Genomic DNA, 21,812 nt, shown 5'->3' on the forward strand with positions numbered 1-21,812 from the left:
CTACATCCAGCCCCTCCTCTACACTTCCATTGCCTGTCAAACCATCGGTACCAGTCAGCAGGACCCCACCAATAACTTCCTGTGCCATGGAGCTAATTCTCTAAGTGACAGCTCTGTGCCTGACCTGCACCTGCTGACAAACCAAACGATGCCCTTGGCCCACAGGTAATGGTGGCCAGATTCCTTGTTCAGCACTCAGACCCCCGGGAGATCCAGGCAAGGAGCTACCTTTTCAGCCCCACCTCACTCCTGCACTAAGTTCTGTGCTGTTCCCACAACACTGCATGCTTTTCCGTGCCTCCCCGCCTTGCAAGCCCTGTTGTCTTCTTTTCTGGCAGGCAAACTCCTACCCATTTTCAAGACCCAGCCCAAAGGTAATCCACACTCCAGGAGTGATGCCCCCAATCCACCCACCTTCCCACTCTCCTGGAAGAAACTCTGAGACACAACCATTCCTGATCACGGGAAGGGGGAAGACCTGAAAGACACTTCTGAAGCCAAGGCAGGTTGTCGCAGTTTTTCTTTTTTAATGATCACAGTGAAACCCACATGGGAGGCAGGCCCTTGTACTCTGCTACCATAGAGTGGAGTGAGGACCCCACCGGGGGCTGAGAAGCCACAGTGGGGCTGGAGAACTGGGACGGGGAATAGATGGGGTAGGGGGTGGGATGCAGGGAAAGGAGGAAGCCCAGAGCCCCGAAAGCCATTCAGATGGAAGGTGAGGGCTTCCCTCTGCCGCCTCATCCCGAAGGGATGGGGGTGGGGTGCAAGAAGATAGGGGAAAGCCCCACTTTTGGCCACAGTCCCTTTCCCAGGTCAAAGGGAAGAGACCAAAGACAGCAAACAAAGGCCAAGGAGCCCAAGACAGAGACCAAGAATGAATCAGCAGGGAAAACAATCAGGGACACCACCTCCTCTCCCCTCTGCCCATTTTTCAAATTCAGGAAACAGTTCGACAAGATTATATGAAACCTCAAACAAGTTTTCTAGCCCCTGCTGGGGGTGGGGAAAGGAAGTGGAATCCAAGGGTCCAGAAATCAACACCCCGAATCCAGAGGCAGGTGCCAAGGCTTGAGGGGCAGGGAGGGAAGTTGGAGCTCCCCACAGGAAACTAGGTCACCTGCTCCGTGGGCCTCATCTGGATGTCTCCGATCTGCAGAAGGCACGAGGCTTGAGGAAGCCAGGATGCTCTCCCCACACCCTTAAAGCCTCCCTGCTCTTCTCCTCTGGGGACGGTTGGGCTCCTCCAGGGGATGGACATCCAAGGCCAGACTCACCTGGACGTGTGGCGGGGTGCTGAGGACATAGATGACAGCGTTGGCCACATCCTCAGGTTTGAGACACTGAGAGCACCAGGGGAAAGGGGTGAGATGAGGGCAGGATGGATCCAAGTCCCCTCCCACCACTGAGGTCCTCTCCAGCACCCCCATTCCCACCACCACCCTGCAGGAGGGGCGACAGGCTGGCTAGAAGGGTGAGATCTAAAGGCCAGGGTTCCCTCTGCCTTCATTTAGGAAGTGAATGGCTTCACTGGGCCCCACCTTCATGTGTTCATAGGTGGCAGCTGCCTTCTCAGGGTCCTTGTCATGGAGTTTGAAGGCGAATTGTGTCTCCACCACTCCTGGAGAGATGCACTGGGCCAACAGAGACAGCCTGCTCAGGAGCTGAGCCCTAGTCTGAGGCCAGGCCTTGGGGAGGTTGCAGAGAAAGGATGGAAGCCAAAGGGCCCCAGCTTCACAGTGATGGCTGCCCAATGTCCAGCAGCCACCTCCTCCCTCCAAAGCTGCCACTGGAGATTATCAGAATGATTCCTACCAGCTACAGAGCCATTACTATAAGCCAGGTGGGTTTTACAAAGTGGTGTCCCTTAAAACCTCATAACCTGAGAGGTATTATCATCTCCATTTTACAGATGAGAAGACTGAGGCTTGGGGAGGTTAAGCGAGTCACCCAAGGTCATACAGCCTTCAAGGGAAGAGCCCAGAGTCCCACTTTCCAGCCGTGGTTTCCCACAATCCCTTGCTTTCCCTCAGTCTCACCCCACCATGTTGCCTTCAGGCCACCCACCTCCCACCTCAAAGTCCAAGAAATGCGGGAACTCAGGTACTGAGCAAGGCCATGCAAGTAGCAACAGAGCCCAGTAGATGTGGGCCTAGTACAGACCCGGGAGCTAAGCAGCACAGCTGTGGCGAGCATTGCCCTCTGAGGAAGGCGCCATTAAGACCCTCATAAACCTCAGGGCCCGATTGTACTCTCCTTGGTATGCATCCTGGACTTTATGGTATGAACGTAAAAAAGGAGATGGCCTTTGGCCAAATCGCTCCAGGAACCTGCTCAGTTACTGGGAGTCCCTGGTTGTTCCCTAAAGCTAGGAAAAGCAACCCTGGAGGGGAAATTGGTGCCTTTGAGGGAGAAGCCGAGAAACCAATCAACCAGCTGATGCCGATAAGTCATGACTAAGCAAATTCCCTGCTTTAGGGGTATATATACGGCTACGCTTTGTGATTAAACTTGCCTTGCAACCATCAGTTGCTTGTGCCCTTCTGATCCCATACCTTGGGGCGTTCAGTTCCCTACCCCCTCTCGTCGATTGTTGCTGCACTTTGAGGACCCGCCGCGGCTGGCGGCACACAGCCAGGACAGGGGCCCCCGGGCCGCGAGTGTGTGGGGTGAGCGGGCCTGTGCCTCCCAACCCCCACCAGGGCCAGGCCACGCCTCACCGTGGCTCGGATGTGGGTCTGGGCCTCCCGAAGCTCTTGCCTCAGCCCCTCTGTCAGCGCAGTGACGGCGTACTTGGTAGCACTGTAGAAATGGGCCACGGACTGGGGTGGCACTTGGTGGCCAGACATGCTGGGTGGAGGGAGGGAAAGGGAAAGGAGAGAGTGAAGCAGTGCCCCCTGCTGTACCAGCCAACCCCACCCCCTGGACGCCTTCTAAACGGGACCTCCAGAGGCCATCCTCCCGGCCACTGGCCCAGCTTCTGTAATTCAAGCAGCTCCTGTGAGCCCCACTCTTCCTAGAAGACCTCCCTACAGCGACCACAGCATTCACTCTCCAGTCCACACAGGTTGTCAAAACTCTCTCGATTTCATCTGTGTGTTCGCTGATGTGGTTCTATCGGGAGATCTGTGGGACAGAGGCCACGTCTCCGGGGACTCCCCAGGGTCAGAGACTGTGCAGTCTTTGTGCCACGAGGTGAGGTTCATGCTGCAGCCTGAGGAATGGAGAACCTCAGTCCCAGGAGAGCCCCCAGGCTTCAGATGCAAAGGGACTGAGCTACCCCCTTCCAGCCAACTAGGGGCTGGCATTTGACACATACTATCCTTCCCCTCACCACAGTCGTGCCATTTGGGCATTAACTGGGTGTTAAATCCCTGTTTTACCACCCAGGAAACTGAGGTCCAAAGAGGTCAAATGAGCCGCAGCAGATCACCCAGCCCGGAGGGTGCGTGGTGATCTGAACTCTAGCCCTCGGCCACCGGCCTCACCTGTTGATGTTAATGATGTGCCCGTCATCCACCTTCCGCTCCCTCATGGACTGGTAGGCTTCCCGCGTGCAGATGCTGAGGGCCAGCACGTTCACCTGCAGGCCAGAGGGGCAATGGGGTGTCTCCAGCTTGGGCCCATCTGAGCAGGTGATGGAGCCACAGAGCACCCTGGGGCAGCGGGGCGGGTGGCATCCAAAACAGAGTCCAGGTCCTACCAGACACCAATGAAGGGGACAGGGCACCTGGCTTTAGGTTCCTCCCCCTCAAGCCACCAGCCCCAGCTGACAGCAGAGGCAGCACCTCTCCCTGGACCGTGCCCCCCAAACGCACCCCTGACCCAGGAACCCTCCCTATCTTGGCCGTCTCCTGTGCAAACAGCAGGAGCTCTACCTTAAGGGAATCATCTCCTTTCTTCTCCAAATGCCCTACTCTTCTCTGGGACAGAGTCACTGGCTCGCCTCTCTCCTAAACAGCCTAAAATCCTTCCCCAAAAGACTTTAAAAATCTCTCTCCTCAGGACAGATCTTAGCCTCTCCCCATCTTACCCACTCTCTGTGCCTTTCCTGTCCCTCCCTTGAGACTACAGTGGAGAGGAGAAGGCCTGATCCTCCTTCATTCCACATCTTCCTTTAACATCTGTTCCATCTGTAAGACTAGGCACAGAGACTCTTCAGAGGGTGAGGTAACTTGACACAGGATGGCAAGGGACGTCCCAAGGGCATGGGGGCTTCCTGCCTTCCTTGGCCCCCTCCCACTCCTGCTCCTCTGGCAGCGGTGACCCCAGATCCCTGCCCTTCCTGGAACAGAGGCCTGAAGAAATGTCGCTGCTCTAAAGCTCCTGCCCAGCCCCACCCCTTTAGCCTCACCCACGAGGACAAGCAGCGATAAAGCTCTCAGCAGGTCTTCGCTCTCTCCTCTGGGGAAGAGAGGAGACCAGCCGGGATACTTGTTTCTCGTTATCGGGTGTCAGAGCCAGGCATCAGGACAAATACTCTCGGTGTAAACCTGCCCCAGCATTCACGGCAGGACATAAGAGGTTTCCAGCCCTGCTTCTGGTCCTCTTAACAATGTGGGTTTCTGGGGCAGAGAACTCAGCTCCTGAGGACGGATGGATGGAGTAAGAGAAACAGATCCCCTTGGGCCAGGGGAGTGGATTCTCCTAGGTACAGGGGTCAGGGGTTCCCTGTGTGTTCAATGATGTGGTTCTACTGGGAGATGCCTCATAAGACGATCCTAAGAGAATTACATAGTGTTCAAGCTGAAAAGGGTCTTAGGGATTTAATATATGTGCCTCACTTTACAGATGGGTAAGCTGAGGTCCAGGTTTAAAGACTCCTTTACCGCAGGTGACAACCACACCTCGGATCTCCCAGAAGACTCTGAGGGCAAAGGCAGTGCTTCATTTCCCGTTTACTGTTTCAACTTTCATTGCATATTTCTGGGCCCAAGCACCTGTTAGGTGCTAAATCTGTTGTGAGAACATGTGAAAAGGATTGTGAGGGGAAAGAAGCATCCCATTTACACAATGCTTTCAACTTCTCGGGATATTTTCATACCCTAATGTTCCCTCACAATACAGTCTAGAAGTTGAAAACCCATGTCCTGAAGGCTGTGTTTGGTCCACACGTGGTTTTGAAACATTTTAAAATTCACTTCCAATATGTATGGGAAGGTTTCATATATTCAAAAAATATCTGTGGAGTGTCTGCAGGCTGAGGCTATGACAGAGAGTAAAATAGACCAAACTCCTTGCCCTCCGGGAGCTGAGGTTTTGGTGAATGGGAGGGGTGAGGTTCCACATGAAAATCTAGGTCCCCTCTGCTCTCAGAGAAGTCGTAGGATCTGCCCGCACTGCCCAGACTGCAGCGCAGCCACCCCCAGACATCCATGTGCTTTCCCATGTGACCCGCCTCCCTCCTTTACGTACCTACCCAGCCCCAGGGGACACTGGAGTTTGTGACCCCAGATATTGATGGTCTAGCTGTGTTTCATCCCAATTAAATGTGACAAGACTGAAGCTCAGACAGCGTAACTACCTGCCTGAAGCCACATAGTTACTGGCGGGGCTGAGTGAGATCATCATCTTCTTCATCTCCTGTCTCTCTGTCCCTTTTCTTCCCGTAAGACCATGGTCCCAAGCACTCAGCACAGTGCTGACACTTGGGGACGTTCAACCGACAGCCATTCTCTCCCCTATCCATATCTCTTCCGATAGAAGGAAATCAGCCTAGACTTTAAGAACTGCCTCCGGGGGCTCACAGGAAAGAAGAATGAAAAAGGTATGGCCATTCATCTACTCTCTCTCCTTCCGGGGAGGAGAAGCAGGAGAGAGTGCCCCAGGTAGGAAACTGAAGGCCCCTCTCAGTAGATGTCTATCCCCAGCAGCCTCCTGGCTCCTGGCTCCCCGCTCTTCTCCCAGCCTCTCCCCCATCCCTGTCACCCCCAGCCACAGGCCTGCGCAGCCCTTACATTGAACATGTCCTTCCAACCGCTGGTGCTGCCTGAGAGCAGGGTGTCAGGCCGGGCCAAGCCAGCGTTGTTGATACAGATGTCCACACCGCTGTGCTGAGAGCGGACCGCCGAGAACATGGAGAGGATGTCCTCCTCATTTGACAGGTCACATCTGTAGGGCGTCAAAGTCCCGGGGTAGCCTGCACTCTTACATTCGGCAGCCAGCTCCTATGAAACCCAACAGGGGTCTAAGTGAGGCGAGCTGCTCGCTCCACGCCTCCCACCGGTGTCACTGCTCACAGAACTCTCGCTTTTGGCGGCCGCCTTGCAGCCACAGAGATGTTGGCAGTGCCCATCCCCAAAGCACGTCCTCTTTGGTCAAAGTCCCGGGGGTGGTGGTGGTGGTGGTGGTGGTGGTGAGAGCGCTCCCTGAGGGAGGGAGGGGGAGGCTGAGATCATCCATGGAGGAACCTGAGGGATAAACTCGAGTCTTCAGGTCTAAAAGGGGAGAAGGGCTGGGGCTGTGAGCGTGTCAGAGAAGGGCCCCAGGGATCCTGGGAATGGAGTGATATCTCTTTTCTGACTCTCTCCCAATAGGAACACCCCTCCGCTCGTAGGGGAGATGCAAGCCTCCCCCAAACCCCTGCTGCTTCTGCTGGTACCAAGAGTCCCTGAGCTGGTTACATCAGGGCCTCCATTCTCTTCTCTCCCGTCACTCCATCCAGTCCCTCCCAGAAGGGCTTATATCTAAACTGTCACCCTCCCTCCACAAACTGCAGCCAGTTGGCTCAGAGTCCTCACACGTACTTTTCAGTTGAGCCCGACTGCCAGGTCTCCCCTCACTCCGCCTATAGAAAGGGTCAGGAAGTCAGGACAGATTCTTTCTCTCTGACCCACGGTGCACCACCCTCCACCCCAAAGTTTCTCTGGACACTATGAGCCAAGCCAGGTGGCAGGTGACATTGGGTACCCCCGTGCATTGCCAGGGTCCTCAAGACCTCAAGAGGATCCCTGAGAGAGAAAGATCTGAGAAAGGTGGGCCATTGAGAGATGGCTATGAGGGAAGCTGCCATTCAGAATCAGGAAGAAAACAAGCTACGTGGTAGCCTTGGAGGCCAGTGGCTGGGGCACCTGAGCCTCGTGAAGGTGATTATGTACATGTGTGGGAGGGAGAGGGTTGGCGGGTGCAGGGTGCCCTAGAGGAAGGCTGGCTTGGCCAGCTGCCCTGGAACACCTTCCTTCCCCCAGACCAAGCTGAGAGTAAAGGGCTGGGTCAGGTGACCTAGGAAATTCTTTTCCGCTTGAACTTTCCAAGAGTTTAAGAGGTACAGTCCTCAGGGACCCAGAAGTCCCCTTTCACCTGATTTCACCTACTCACGACCACCTCAGGAGATAGGGCTTCTCATTGTAGGAGGCCAGAACTGAAATTCTGTTTTAGTATCGATGAATGAGTGAATCAACCAATCCATAAAAGCAGACTGTGGACAAAGAAGCCTGGAATTCTCCCCTCCCCTGGCATGCAACTTCTCCCTTCCTCCTCCAGACTCAAAGCCCTGCAGGAAAGCCAGAATGGAGGGACTCCCTGTCACTGCCTTCTGTGCCCTACCTGTCCTCATCTATCCTCAAAAATGACCTGAGGGCTTCCCTGGTGGCGCAGTGGTTGAGAGTCCGCCTGCCGATGCGGGGGTCGCAGGTTCGTGCCCCGGTCCGGGAAGATCCCACATGCCACGGAGCGGCTGGGCCCGTGAGCCATGGCCGCTGAGCCTGCGCGTCCGGAGCCTGCGCTCCGCAACGGGAGAGGCCACAGCAGTGAGACGCCCGCGTACCAAAAAAACCAAAAACAAAACAAAAAAGACCTGAAATCATGTCAGTCCCGTCACAGCAGAGCCATGCTTCCCTCATCATAGGAGATACCCTGGCGCTGACTGATCAGCCTGGGGATCTCCTTTGGGCTCAGGGACCCCTTTCCTGTCTGGTTTGGGGTCGGGAGGTGGTAGGAAGAGAAGGCAAGAGTGGCTTTAGAATTAGGGAATCAAGTGGTCTAATCCCTGGTCTGATCCTCTAGGCTCCAAAGTGCGGGCTGGGCCCTGAGCGCCTCAGGATAGGAGGCAGAGCGGGGCGAAAGTATAGCCAGGTGACCTTGGGACTGTCTAGGAGGCTATAAAGTGCACCTTTGGTCAGCAGCGGGGGGGCAGGGACACCGTCCTCCTTCCGGTACACCTTCCGTCTCTGCCCCCACCCAAGGCCTCCTCACCCTCTCCCTGCCCAGGAACTTTGAGCAAGGGTGGAGATAAAGCTAAGCACTAGCCCAATCCCTGAGAGGGGTCTTGCCAGGGACAAATCCAAAGTGATCCTATGACGGAAATTTCTTGTATTCTTCCTCCCTGCTCCAACATAGCCGACTTCCTTTCAGTTTTCTCTGAGCTCTTATTGCTCACAACTCTTGGGGCTCCCAACCCACGTTAAGAGAAGAACCAGGAGGTTCAGTTGCACAATGCTTTGTCCCCCCAGGGCTCACATGTTCAACGCCCTATTTCACCTAGTCAGTCCCACCTGGGACAGTGAGATTGAAGAAAGGTCTACCTATATATCCCATTCGTCCCTTATGTCCATCGGGTAGGAGCTAACCCTCACATTTCAGGGGAAGATGGAGCTGAGCCTCTTCAGAAAAGTTCCACTCCCACCCCAACCCCACTCGCAGTCCTGGGTGAAAATGATCGTGATCAAAACCTCTAGCTCCTGCTCACTTTGCTTGGCTTTGTGGGGACCAGAGGAAGCAATCCAGTAGCCAACTTAGCCACTGAGGCGGGAAAGCTTTCTTTCCTTCTCCCTGGCTTAGCGCCTGATCTCTGGCTTCTCCCTTCCTCAGCCAACCCGGGCATACAGGACGGGGAGGAGAAAGATGCCAGTGAGTCAGAGATTTGGTATACTGCAGTAGAGGCTGTCCGGAGAAAAGGCTCCTTAAAAGACTGGATTTTGAAAAACGAAGGTGGAGTCCTGCCCTGAGGGGTCCAAAAACAGCCTCCCCTCCACCTAGGCATACGTCTCTCTTGCCCCTGAGCCTGCTGCAAGTGACCCTGGGGTGGCGAGCAAGTGAGGGCAGCGTGACAGCTTGGCTCCGACCACTCCCCATCCCCCACCTGGACCCTAGCCCGTTAGAAACGACGCCACCCAGAGCGACCCGTTCCCCAGCAGGGCCTTACCTCGATGTTGCCCACGGTGCGGGCACAACCCACCACCTTCAGTCCCTGCTGGACCAGGGCTCGGGCCACGGCCGCGCCGACGCCCCCCGAGGCTCCCGTCACCAGTGCCGGCCGGTCACGCCACCGCTCCATCCCGGCCCTGGCCAGGGTCCCGAGCCGCCCGCCCACCTCGCTTGGGGAGCCGAGCACTTGGATCGCAGAGCTCCGCCCCGGGTCGTAGGGGCCCGGCCACTCTCTTGGTCACCACCGCGGCAACCGCCGCCGACCTGCCCCAGTCAGAGCTGCGCCTGGACCTGCCTCCACTCTGGCCTGCCTCCGCCCCCGGCTCAACCCTCCGCTGCTCCGCAAACGGCCACATCCCACCGGAGGACCAACAGCGGCCTAACCACCCCGCCCCCTGCGCCTGAAGCGCGGGCACGGCCCCGCCCCCCTCCGGCCCCGCCCAGTCTGCACCGGGAGGAAACCGCTCCTCGCGGGACAGGGCCGGAGGGTGCTGGGAGTTCACGGTCCTGCTTTCCTGGTGAGCTCCTACCCTACAGGGAGGAAAACGAAGTTTGGCGGAGGGTTGCACCAGGCCCGAGAACGCACGTACGTACTCCTGCCTCCTGCTCGGTCTGCCTTCCCTGTTTCTGACCCCTAAGGCCAGGAAGAGAAATTAAGGGCCCTTAAGGTGACTCCAACGCCTACCTAAACTAGCCCGCGGCTGATGGGAAGGATTCAGCTCAGAAAGGGCTGAGTGTCCCAGCTATCAACGCTGGGTGACCTTGGGAGGGGGCTTTCAACCCTACCTGATCCCTTGGCCTTACTAACCAAGGAGAACTGATGGTTAAAAATGCAAAAACCCCTAAGTACACGTGTATTGGGGGGGTTGTGTCCCTAATGGCCTACAGTCTACAACTTTCCTAAGCCCTCCCACTCCCACTGGAGCAAATGTATCACGGTGTATGTAAGAGATTAAAGCAATAGCTAACATTTATTGAGCGCTTACTGTGTGACAGGCACTTTTATAAGCACTTTAAATATATTAATATGCCTAAGAGCCATATGAGATAGTACCTATTAACACTTTCATTTTATAGACTACACTGAGACAAATGTGAAGCCTGGCTTGATGGCAAGCAGTCCAGTATTAGGCCAGGGGATGTGCTCCTAAACTGCCTTCACTCCATTCTCCTTTGTCTCTTCTTAGGTTGTTGGTTCTGTCCAAAGTAGAACTTGCTTTTCTGACCACTAAGGATATTCCATCAAAGCATGAAAACTGCCTCACTTCTGCATTCTTTATATAGCCATCCTTCCAAAGAGAAAACATCTCTGCATAACTACTGGAATCCTGCTACTGCAAGCAATGGAATAAACAGTGAATGTGGCTGGTTTATTCATTCAACAAGCACTCCTGTGTTTGGCCCTAGGGGCAAAGATTAAAACAAAACAAAACCAGCCCTTGCTTAATTTAGGGATCTCAAGAGAACCTGACTGCGACAGGTGGTGGAGAGGGGTTTGGGCTCAGAGCCGAGGGCTGTGGGAGACCCTTAGTCATTTTTTATGGATTCCAGGATGAAGGCAAACCAGAGTCAGAAAGGAATGACTCACATTATCTTTGCCCCAATCCCTATAACAACACTTAGATTTGAAAAGACAACTCAGCGGTGGATCAAAAAAAATGCCACCAACTACAAAAGTTAAATCTCACTAAGCTTCTGCCGTTGCCCATTTGAAATCTGATTAGAAGTCTGATTAAGTGGTAGAAAGCCTATAAAATTCACTCCATCCCCACCGCAGAGGTATTGACCGTCCCACTATTTGTCTGCTGCCCACCAAGTATTATCAACCTGTAGACACAAAGCTCTAAGCACATGAGTTTACTGAATTATTGACTCAGCCTTTTAAATGGCAGCCAAATGCTACTCCTAGGGGAATCTCTCCTTCTTCAGCACTCACAGACAGCTTGTGAAAGCAGTCAAGTGTAATGCCATAGTGGCCTTATTGCTGGAAAGCAGGTAAGGAACAGGCACTTACACAGACTGCAGCGTGGCTGGCTCTCAGTGCGGCCTTCTGCTCCCAGTTCTCTACATGCTGAGTAATTACTTATCAGGAAATCTTTGGTCGAAATTCTGCCAAGTTTTGTTCTCATTCTTCTAGTTCAATATGAACCTCTGAATTTAAGGTGCTTTGTGTTATGTATCAGGGAATTTTATTAATAACAGCAATTAAAAGTCTCATGAGGAAGTAAGATGCTAGCCAGTACTTAAAGGTATCGCAGCAATCTTATTCTTTCAAAACAAAAGACTGGAAACTGCTTTTCTCGGTTGTCAACTCTGACGAAGGGAAGAATTTTGTCTTCAGCAATCTGTATCTCTCTCATTTGCTCTTCATCCTTTCTAACATCAACACTGGCCAAGTACCAAGACCACAGGTGGCAAATTAAAATACTGCCACACATTAAGCAGAAACATGTACACCAAATTTTACTATGCATATTAATAAATATTCTTTATTTTAAATTTTGTACATTGCGCTTTAACATTACATCCAAATATTTCGCAAGTGGATGTCTACTTTGTAAAACCATATATTCAGCTCATTGTCATTTCTGTACAGAAGTATAAGTACAACATTACTTTTTGCCACTAAGTTGCTTTTTAGTAAGTCTCACAGGAAGAGAAACATTTAATGAAAAGGGATGGCTTAAATCATACGGCAGGCCTGCGCAGCCACACAACTAAAGACACAAGCCTGAAGAAAGAACAACTAAGGAGGTTACCTCCACCGTCTCCCAAAACAAGAAAGAATCACATTGATTTAAGATAAAATTTTGCCATAGGTCACTAAATTAAGAGTTTTTTTTTGAAAGAGAAGGCGCAGTAGTCATCTTGAGTGTTTCATTGAAAGACAGAGCTATTTTATTTATTTAATTTGCTCCAGCCGTTGTCAACCAGCCACTACAAATTGGGCTCTTGTGATCATTTAAGCGGCAGTATTTATTAAATTTCTCCTTCAGATGCTGTCGGTATTGTTCTCTATTGCTGTAGAAAGACTGGTTATTAGCCATAAATGACTGTATTTCATCTTGTGAGATAAAGATTTCCTCATCTGAAGTACATTCAGACTCATCCTGCAAATTAAAGCAGTAGTTAAGACTATGACTTAAATTAAGAATGCAAAATGCTATGGTGATGGAGGACAGAGAAAAATTAAAGCAGTCTAACCTTTAGTTTAATTGGAATGTTTACAGGATAAGCATAATGTCATTCTGTCTTAGAAAGTACTAAGTAAGAATAAAAGGCAACTCAACTTGGTTTAAAACTCTGGATCTGTAATTTGTCCTAGAAGCCTACAAGCAGACTCCCAACACACTTCAGCCTTCAAAAGTGATTAGGGATGGTTACAAATAGCTACCAAATTTTAAACAACCTGACTTATCTCTGGCTGGTTCTATGTTGAAACTTTTATCTCTACAACTTCTATCTCTTTTTACTCTATTAAGTAAAATATACCCTTTTTTAAACTTATGAAATACACAGCATCACCATTAAACTTTACAACCATATAAAAAAGAAAAAAGCTAATATTCTAAAGGATTTGGTTCCCTTGGGATCCCATGACTACAGAAAAGATACCATCCTTCTCCTTCTTTGCCCCTCCTCCAAGTCCCACACAAACTATACACTGGGGTCGCTTGGAATCAGGTATAATTCATCTAAAGTATCAAGAATTGGAGTCAGTAATAAAAGATTTTCCAAGTTCAGTTATATGCTTTTATCCTACATGACACCTAAAGGAAGTAACCTAGAAAGTGGGCTCTAGTTCAGATTCTATATTCTTTCCTGGTCTGGAAGGGTGGCTACCATAAATTGCCACTCAGAAAGGCAGTTTGCTTATAATAACCCTCGTTAAGGAGTCAGACTCCTGGACATAATACTAACTCTATCCCCACCTCCCAACTAATCTTTTCTGCCTTTGAGACAAAGGAAGACGAGGAAATGTGCTCCGGAGTTGTTAAGTGGAAGCGCAGGAATGAAGTCACCAAAAAATAATGAAATACTGCTCTTAACTGCTTAAAAGCCTCCTCCCATTCCCAACGTTAAACCCTCAAATATGTTCCCTCCCACATCTACCCCGTGAACAATCAGTTATCCACAAAAAGATAATCAAGGCTTACTTACAAGGAGTTCAACTAAGCTCTTGGCACCTTTTCCAGAATCAGGACCAAACGACGTTTCTGTATGTTCTGCAAACTGTGGTACATTTTTCCTATGCTCAAACCAAGGCAGTGGCTGCCCACCCTTTTCAGAGCTGCAACAGCTTTCAGGATGTGTATCTTTGGTCTTGTCACGGTGAAACACTGTGTGCACGGTATTTCCTGAGGCCTCTCGATTACCTGGATCTGTAATACAGCTTCCAAGCTTTTGGATCTGAAACCACAGCAAAAGGATTTCTCAGGTAAAAAGGCAGGGAATAATAGCAATTACTATTTTTTAAAGAAAAAAAATGCCCTGAGAGTGTGTTAAGATTTTAGCAGGAATACTGAATAACAGCAACAGCTGACAGTTACTAGGCATTTACTGCACACCAAACACTATGCTAACCCACCAATATAATTTCATTTCATCTTCACAGAACCTAATCTGACAGGGACTATTATCTACATTTCACAGATGGGAAAACAGATCAAGCAAACTGCTCAAGATTACAGAGCTAAAAGATTAAAAACTATTATGAAAAGAATGAATTGGATTTATGACTCACATCGACGGTTGGACAAATGACCACATCAGACACACACATGCATATAAATTCACAAGATGAGCAACCAATGGAACTGCATAGGTACTCATTCTTAAAAAAAAAAAAAAAATCCTAGCAGCTAAGCTGCACACTTGCCACTCCAAGGAAAAGAACAAAGGTTTAAGGATTCCAAGTTATGACACTTACATGTTCATCACATTTCAACATCTTGCTTTTCTTTTTCTTCTTTTTATTTTTTCCTTTGGTGGTGTTCTCTTCAGAATTTGCCCAACATTCAACACAACTATCGCCGTCATCCTCTTTATCTTCACAGTGATGAACACAGGAGTCATCACCTGCAGAAATCAATAATCTCTTATTTGGGTGTTTAAATCAGCCATGTAGCAGAAATAATTGGGAAGCTTAATCTGAACCTACCGTGTTCGTCATGATTACAAATGCCTTCAGTGCAGGCAACGTCCGAACCCTCCCGAGAACCAGTTTCACTCCCTTCCATGCTAGATGAATATCCACAATCACTACCATTACAGTGTGGCGATAAGCCTGAGAATAAATCAAGTGAGAGTTACAATTAACATGCCAATAAATATATTATGACAAAGAGTGAACCAAGTGGGGACCACAGAAAAATTTCAAAATTGATGGCTTACTGAAAGTAAAAAGTGCATCAAATAATGAAAATATGACTGGAGCTTTACAATTTTTGATTTTGTTATTATTTAACAAATCAAACACCATAAAGAAAAAGGAAATACTAAGTGTCTGACTAAATTTTATGATATTCTTAGGGCTGTAAAGCAGTTCCTGAATTCTAGGTTACAGGATCTCTAAAAGCTCTTATATTTAAAAAAAAAAAAGAATAAACTTAAGAGTTAATTTTTTTCAACTATTTACTTACCTTTCTTTATTTTAGGAGACCCCAAAAGATTGCCACTGCTAGGACAGGTACATGATGTATTTTCATTGGTAACAATTACTTCTACACAACTATTACCATCTTCAGTGCTGCCACAGGCTTTGCAGCTGTTTTCTATGTAGTCTGTTTCCTTTAAGGATCAATATTAAGAGATAGTAAAAAGCTTTACCTTCATAATGGCTATATTTTAATTTCCTTAACCTAAGATAGGAGTTACAAGGTTAAAAATTGAAAAAAATTATTCTCATGAAAAATCACTAATTCATTTCAAGACCAAGAACCAACAAAAGTAAGTTAAGACTTAATGGTATCAGGGAAGTCTAGGAGAGCTATTCTCAAAGTGCAGTCTGCTGACCCCAGGGGTTCCCCTAGGTCAAAACCAATTTCATCATAACACTGAGATGTGATTTGCCTTTTTCATTGTCTTGACACTTACACTGATAATATAAAAGCAATGGTGGGAAAAGTTTCTTTAGCACAAACCAAGGCAGAGGCAACCAAAGTGTGTACTAACAGTCACTGTATTCTTTACTTGTCAAGCACTCTCATCAGGAAATAAATAGATAAAACAATATTTCACTTATGAATGTCTTTGATGAAGCAGTAAAAATACGAATTTTATTAAATACAAACTCATGGCGTAGAGGTCTTTTCATTACTGTGATAAATGGGAAGAATGCGTAAAGCACTTTTGATGCATACCAATGTATAATGGTTGTCTCAAGTAAAAGTACTTGTGCAACTGTTTAAGTTGCAAGCTAAACTAGCTGCTTTTTCCTGGAACATCAATTTCACTTGAAAGAAAGAATAAGAGACAAATTATGGTTATTCAGACTTGGATATTTAAAAGACATTTTCTCAAAAATGAATGAAGTCAGCCCATCTCTTCAAGGAAAAAAATGGACAGTCATTGATAAAATTCAAACTTTCAAACTACAATCAGAATTTTGAAAACTTGCATACACAAGCACAATGAACTTGAAGCTTCCCAATACTTAAAAGACCTTTTTGATGAGATGAGTAGTGGTTTTAACATGATTATATGATATTATATAATGAATGTCAATATCTGGAAAGATCTGCATAACTCAGTGAACCATTATCTTTCAAATGACCAATGCATGATGTTACAGAATCATGCATAAATAAAATCTATTCAAAGTGCCAAGACAGACCAATGGGTTTTAATTTAAAAGTATGAAAAGGTCACTGGTAAGGTGTCAGGTGCCACACTGCAACTAATCTTTAAGAAACTACCACCTGTCAAGTTATAATGCCAAAGAAGAATATCCACAACTATCTGAAAAGGTTTATATTAAAATACTCCTCCCTTTTCCTACTATATATATCTGGGTGAAGTCAGACTTTCTTCACATGCTATAACCAAGCAACATATGCAAACAGACTGAATGAGAATTTACCTGATTCCTTTTAAGCCAAATATTAAAGAGATTTGCAAAAATACAAATTAATGCCACCCTTCTCAATTTTTTCTAGTTATTTTTCAAAAAATGTTATTCATTTTAACATATAGTGGGCTTATTATTTTTAAAAGAATAATTAATAACTTTAAATTTGTCCATTTTAACTTCTAATACAGTAAATGCTGATAAGTATAATCCACATAAACAAAAGCTCACTGGGCTCGCTAATTTTTAAGAATATAAAGGAGGGAATTCCCTGGCAGTCCGGTGGTTGGGACTCCACACTTTCAATGCAGGGAGCCTGGGTTCAATCCCTGGTAGGGGAATTAGGATCCCGCATGCTGCGTGGCACGGCCAAAAAAACAAAAACAAAACAAAACAGAAAAATGCAAAGGCGTCCTGAGACTGAAAGTTGAGAACTGCTCTAGGTCATGCATGGAGTTAACTTTTCACATTTGGACTATGATCTAGCAGAATACTAAGGTCATGTAATAAGTTAACTAGCCAACATTGTCTCTAGAAAGCAAACACACGACATTAAAGATTTTCGCTTATACAGATTAGAGTAAGAAAAAAAGCCAATAAAGAAGCCAAAGTAGCCACATTCTGGGAAAGCACAGTAAAAGTGCTGAAATCTAGAAAAAAGCTATATATTTATGAGTCAATATCAAGAAATACTACCTTCTCTTGGCTTACTTCCTTTTCATCTGCTGTTTGTAAGGGAGTAGGAATATCACATACACATTTATTTTTTCGTCTATTCTTCCGTTTTTGGCGCTTCTTTTCTTGCTTGAGTTCTCTTACTCGTTCCTCCTCTGAAAATTCTTCACAAAGTTGTTCCAATCGACTGATACCCTGCACTTTTTCCACAGTCATCTATTATAAAACAAAGCTGAGGCTGAATACTGGCCCAAACTTCCCTTTATTTTCCATGGAAATTCTCACTGGTTAATTTTAAATGATACCACACACACAGAAACTGGTTGCAATTTTGTCAGGTTGGTCTTCTCATTGTATGAAGAAATGGATGAATATTTACTTTGCTGTGTTTTGTCAGGCAGTCACCACAAAGAATTTTAAATTTTAATACCTTAAATGGTGACGGTCTTAAAATCTACTCAGGAAATGAATATACAACTAATTCCTATGGGAAAGGTAGACTTACACATACTCCAATTTCAAACCAGAAATATTCTAGTTTCAAATTTCAGAATTTTAACACAGCAAGGTAAACATTCATCTATTTCTTCATACAATGAGAAGACTAACCTGATTAAATGATCTAGTTTCTGAAGACACAAACATTCAAAGAGAAAAGGAATAAGAAATCTGTTTAGCAAAAACTAGCACAAATCTCAGACTCCCCAGAACAGTGTTTAAAGTTCATGGATGGGCTTTTGAAAAAAGGGTTTATAGCTTTCGTACCATTTTCAAAAAGGACTGGTGACCAGTTAAAGAGTTACAACCATGCCCTAGAATATAACAAAATATTCACTAGCCAAAAATTTATGTTCTACAGAGTATAACTGAAAATAATGTTACCAAGTGACAAGCATGAAACCCAATACCAGCATTATAAAGAGCCTTCAGTGTGCTTCTAAAAAGTAGCTCTTATATCATGGCATTCAGACACCATTTACTCCATACGATTGGAAAGAAGCAGGCAAACTGGGACTCATTAAATGTTTCTAATTTTGATGCTTATTTTTGGGTTGCTTGTAACTTGTCAACAGTTATGTTTCATAGCAGCTTCTCATTAAATAATCATCAATTTCAGTTTTCTGCTCTCAGAATGTCTAAAAATCAAGGCTGGCAGAGTAACGGGATTAAAAAACAAAGAAAAAATCCGTAAACAACTTCTAAATTTCAGTTCCCCAGCAAACTCCTCTCCTAACCCCCCAAAAGCCATGACCAGTAGATCACAGCTAAGGCAAGGTAAGAGTGGTGATTAACATTAAGATTCAGTCCAAACTTAACTAAGCAATCTGGACACTGAAGCAGTCCACTGTTCTTACCTCAAAACTCTTGCGTAAAGCATCAACACCAAGATAGAAAAGCATCTGCCACGTCTGCTCTTCTGCCCGTAGTTTTTGCCAGATTCGATGCAGTCTTTCATAAAGATGAATTCCCAAGCAGGTCAGAACTTCTTCTTGAGCTATATCTATTGTCTTAGCATGCCTTTCTCTTCTCCTATAAAGGAGAATAAATCACACATATTTCCCAATACCCTTAAGCTGAAACAGTAAAAGATGGATAACACCTGTGCAAGTTCAGGTTTTAAACACAGTCTGCATGCCTAGTAACAAACTAATAACAAGACAGTTATACATTCAAACTCAATGTATGTATAAATACACGAGCACACACGTATAAAACCAATGAGAAATACACATGCAGGTAGAACTCAGCCTTAATATTGCTAAACATAAGGTAATTCAGGAACTGGCCCTAAAGAGAGGTTTTCTTGAGCACAGAGAAGTCATCATATGTTAAGTGTCCAGCTCAAGTAGGCATGACAGTTCATCTTCCAATTACAGCAAATGCCTGTTTTGGTTTTTGTTCTTTTTTTGAGGAGAAAGACAATACCAAAGTGATTCAATCATGGGCAAAAGCCCTCTAGGCCAGTCTTCAGTAGAAGTGTTCATGAACTTCAGTGATAAAAGAAGTGTTTGTATTCTGAATGCCTAGCAGAAAGTAGGCACTCAAATGAGAGTTGATACACAAAACACAAGGGGAGGTAGGTTCAATTTATTGTGAACATTTTTTTTGATTTTCTTTCTACAACAAAGCCAGAGATAAAATTTTAGCTTCCTATATAATTTAGTAATAATATACACAGTTCATGAATTACATTCAATAAAGTATTTCTTAACCCCCTGCTGCAAAGATCTCACTTCCTATGCAAAAACCATCATTATAAACAAAATTTAAACATGGAAATGCATGGATGGAGGGGGAAAAAATCCCTTCTAATCATTTTCAAATGAAAATGATAAGCTATATATAATAATAAAAGCCAAAAGAAGCCTGCCTACTTCAAGCAACAAGGAGCAGACAACTGATCGACATTTTCTCCCTTTTTCTACTCAGTCAACTAAATGCGTATTTTAAAGAAAGCAAAATCTTTACAGGCACACTTTAATTTATACATATATCATATGTACTGAGGCGGAAGGATAAAATGAAGCAAAGCGCTAGATAGCCCATTCTAGCAAATTACATACTCATACCCTCCTGCGAACTCTGGCTCAGCACGACCCAAAAGATGTGCAATGAAGTCTGTCTCACAGCAAACATGTATGTGACGCTCATGTGGACAGCACCGCAAGCCTTCATAAAGTGCAGCACAGTAGCCCTTCTCTTTGCTGCAATCAAGTTCACCAATAAGGATATTGTATGCTCGGAGGACTTTATTTTTGCAATCAGTGCAAAACCTGTTGAAAAGAAAAACCTCAAAATTAAGAACGGGCTGCGCAATTATTTCATGAGGTATATAACAGTGTACTAGACAATGACACTCCCCCCCTCCCATATAGAGCATTAAAAAAAGCCTCCATACACACATTGAAAACATACACAATAAGGTAAATACACATTTAGGGATTACATGGGTATAGCTAGATCTCCATTTGCAAATGCTTTTTAGACTAGAGAAACACATGGGCCCCAAAGAATGAGGCAGATAAATATCTGTTAGTGCGTAAAATACATGGCCAGAAAATATTAGTTGTCAAGGACTAGCATATATTCACTTCAAGAGCTATTTGTGCAGGTCAGAAAATAAAACAAGAAACGCTACCAACCAATGACTCTAGGATCCCTCTCCTTTCAGCCTCTGAAGATAGTTGGTATCTTCAGCCAGTAAACCCTGATTCAAATTTTTACATTTTAATACATCACTAGCTAAGTATGTGGGGTGGGAAGGCCAAAAAGAATGGGAAAGTGGTACATGTAAGTTTTACTTTACTGGTAACTTCCAAAATGTGAAATTCTTTCCTCCAAAAGAAAATGCATGTTTCTCAACACTCAGTCATAATATAGACAACACATATGTAGAAATGTGGTTTAAACTTGACTGTACATAATGTGGTAAAAGTACAGAAGAGCATGTGAATGGAGAAGGATGTAGAAAAGTTTTCTTTTTAGAAACCATTTTTTAAAAAATACAACTTTATAAACAATTGAAAATAACTCACAAATAATAGAATTATGACTACAACCGAGCAATTTACAGAGAAGTAACTTAAGGTGGTGGGCAATATATTCCACTAGAAACAGCATCAATAGTAATCAAAGAAATGCAAATAAAATCAACAGTAACATATCATATACATACAATTCACTATTCAATCAGAAAAGAAAAAAGAATAAAGCTTGGTTTCTTTATTTTTAAATTTATGAAATAAGGAAGAATTCGGTCTGGCGAAAAAGCCAGGCTCACAATATTCATAACTCTGAGAAGATCAGCTGTCGTGGAATGAGGAAATTTTGCTCTCTTTGATTTAGATTCATCTACCCAGATGAGCTCATCTATTCCCATAGCTTCAGTCAACATGTCTCTCAACTCTACAGCTCTGCCCAAGTTTCTGTCCTTGGCTGAGGGCCAGACCCATACAGAAAAAAATGGGCAGCAACACAGATGTCCAAAAGGCAACACATTAAATTTGCTGTCCAAAACCAAGGGCAACACGGTTCCCTTCCTATGTTCCCTTCCATCCGTGTTAAGAAATCACCACTCAATATGGGGATATATGTATACGTATAGCTGATTCACTTTGTTATAAAGCAGAAACTAACACACCATTGTAAAGCAATTATACTCCAATAAAGATGTTAAAAAATAAATTAAATAAAATGAAATTTTAAAAAAAAGAAATCACCATTCACACAGTCACCCAGGATGAAACCTCAGTCAATTCCAACTCCTCCTTAGGTCCTGCTTTTAGGGGTGGAGCCAATTGGTATCAATTCTTTCTAAAATTCTCTTGAAGGTCAATTCTTTTCAATTGCCTAGACAATTTTTAAAAATGCTTCTTAACAGGTTTCCCTGCTTCCACTCTTACTAGCTCTAATGCATCTCTCATACCAAAATAATTTTTTTAAACAAATCTCATTACCTCACTCTCAGCTTAAAAACCTCCCCACTGTCTATGAATAAAGTTCAAACCCATTAAGGCCTTCAGTGACTTCTCTTACCCAATCTACTATTTCCAGCCTTATTTCCCAAGATTCACCTCTCCCTCCATGGTCCCTCTACTCTACTCCACCCCCGCTATACACACCAGATATATAATGGACTACTTTTTTTCCTTTAAGTATAGTTGACTTACAATGTTGTGTTAGCTTCTGGTGTACAGCAAAGTGATTCAGATATATAAATATATATATATTCTTTTTCATATTCTTTTCCATTATGGTTTATTATAGAATATTGAATATCGTTCCCTGTGCTAGACAGCAGGACCTTGTGTTTATCTATTTTATATACAGTAGTTTGTATCTGCTAATCCCAAACTCCTAATTTATCCCTCCCTCCTCTATTCCCTTCACCCTTTGGTAACCATAAATTTGTCTACGTCTGTGA

At 45.6% G+C, this 21,812-nt stretch overlaps 2 protein-coding genes across 23 annotated transcripts in view; both read right to left on the reverse strand.

The window, feature by feature from the left end:
• Positions 1-507: 507 nt before the first annotated feature.
• Positions 508-9,523, reverse strand: DHRS11 (dehydrogenase/reductase 11). Of its 4 annotated transcripts, none has more exons than XM_067020458.1 (7): positions 9,143-9,523; positions 5,958-6,167; positions 3,489-3,583; positions 2,721-2,850; positions 1,542-1,634; positions 1,278-1,296; positions 508-1,153 (listed from the first exon to the last, which is right to left on the reverse strand). In XM_067020458.1, exons 1-7 carry the CDS (start codon positions 9,272-9,274, stop codon positions 1,038-1,040), a joined length of 795 nt encoding a protein of 264 aa, XP_066876559.1. In that variant the 5' UTR covers positions 9,275-9,523; the 3' UTR covers positions 508-1,037. The 4 variants fall into 4 exon arrangements, with proteins under 4 accessions (XP_066876559.1, XP_058903569.1, XP_066876560.1 ...); XM_059047586.2 differs by having other exon boundaries at positions 1,278-1,343; XM_067020459.1 differs by lacking the exon at positions 1,542-1,634 and having other exon boundaries at positions 1,278-1,343; positions 9,143-9,464.
• Positions 9,524-11,605: 2,082 nt separating this feature from the next.
• The window catches only part of GGNBP2 (gametogenetin binding protein 2), a 31,582-nt gene continuing 21,375 nt past the window's right edge, over positions 11,606-21,812 (reverse strand). For 6 of the 19 annotated variants that reach the window (XM_059047575.2, XM_067022243.1, XM_067022248.1 and 3 more), the window contains 8 exons: positions 19,459-19,662; positions 18,244-18,418; positions 16,910-17,104; positions 14,787-14,934; positions 14,306-14,431; positions 14,075-14,223; positions 13,306-13,554; positions 11,606-12,254 (listed from right to left, as the gene is read on the reverse strand). In XM_059047575.2, coding sequence (XP_058903558.1) covers positions 12,051-12,254; positions 13,306-13,554; positions 14,075-14,223; positions 14,306-14,431; positions 14,787-14,934; positions 16,910-17,104; positions 18,244-18,418; positions 19,459-19,662 — 1,450 coding nt within the window. In that variant the 3' untranslated portion in view covers positions 11,606-12,050. Of the gene's footprint in view, positions 12,255-13,305; positions 13,555-14,074; positions 14,224-14,305; positions 14,432-14,786; positions 14,935-16,909; positions 17,105-18,243; positions 18,419-19,452; positions 19,663-21,812 lie in introns of all 19 variants that reach the window. The other 13 variants (XM_059047568.2, XM_059047574.2, XM_059047567.2 and 10 more) reach the window with 5 other exon arrangements.

Source organism: Kogia breviceps, chromosome 19, assembly GCF_026419965.1.
Source record: "Kogia breviceps isolate mKogBre1 chromosome 19, mKogBre1 haplotype 1, whole genome shotgun sequence".
Taxonomy (NCBI): Eukaryota; Metazoa; Chordata; class Mammalia; order Artiodactyla; family Physeteridae; genus Kogia; species Kogia breviceps.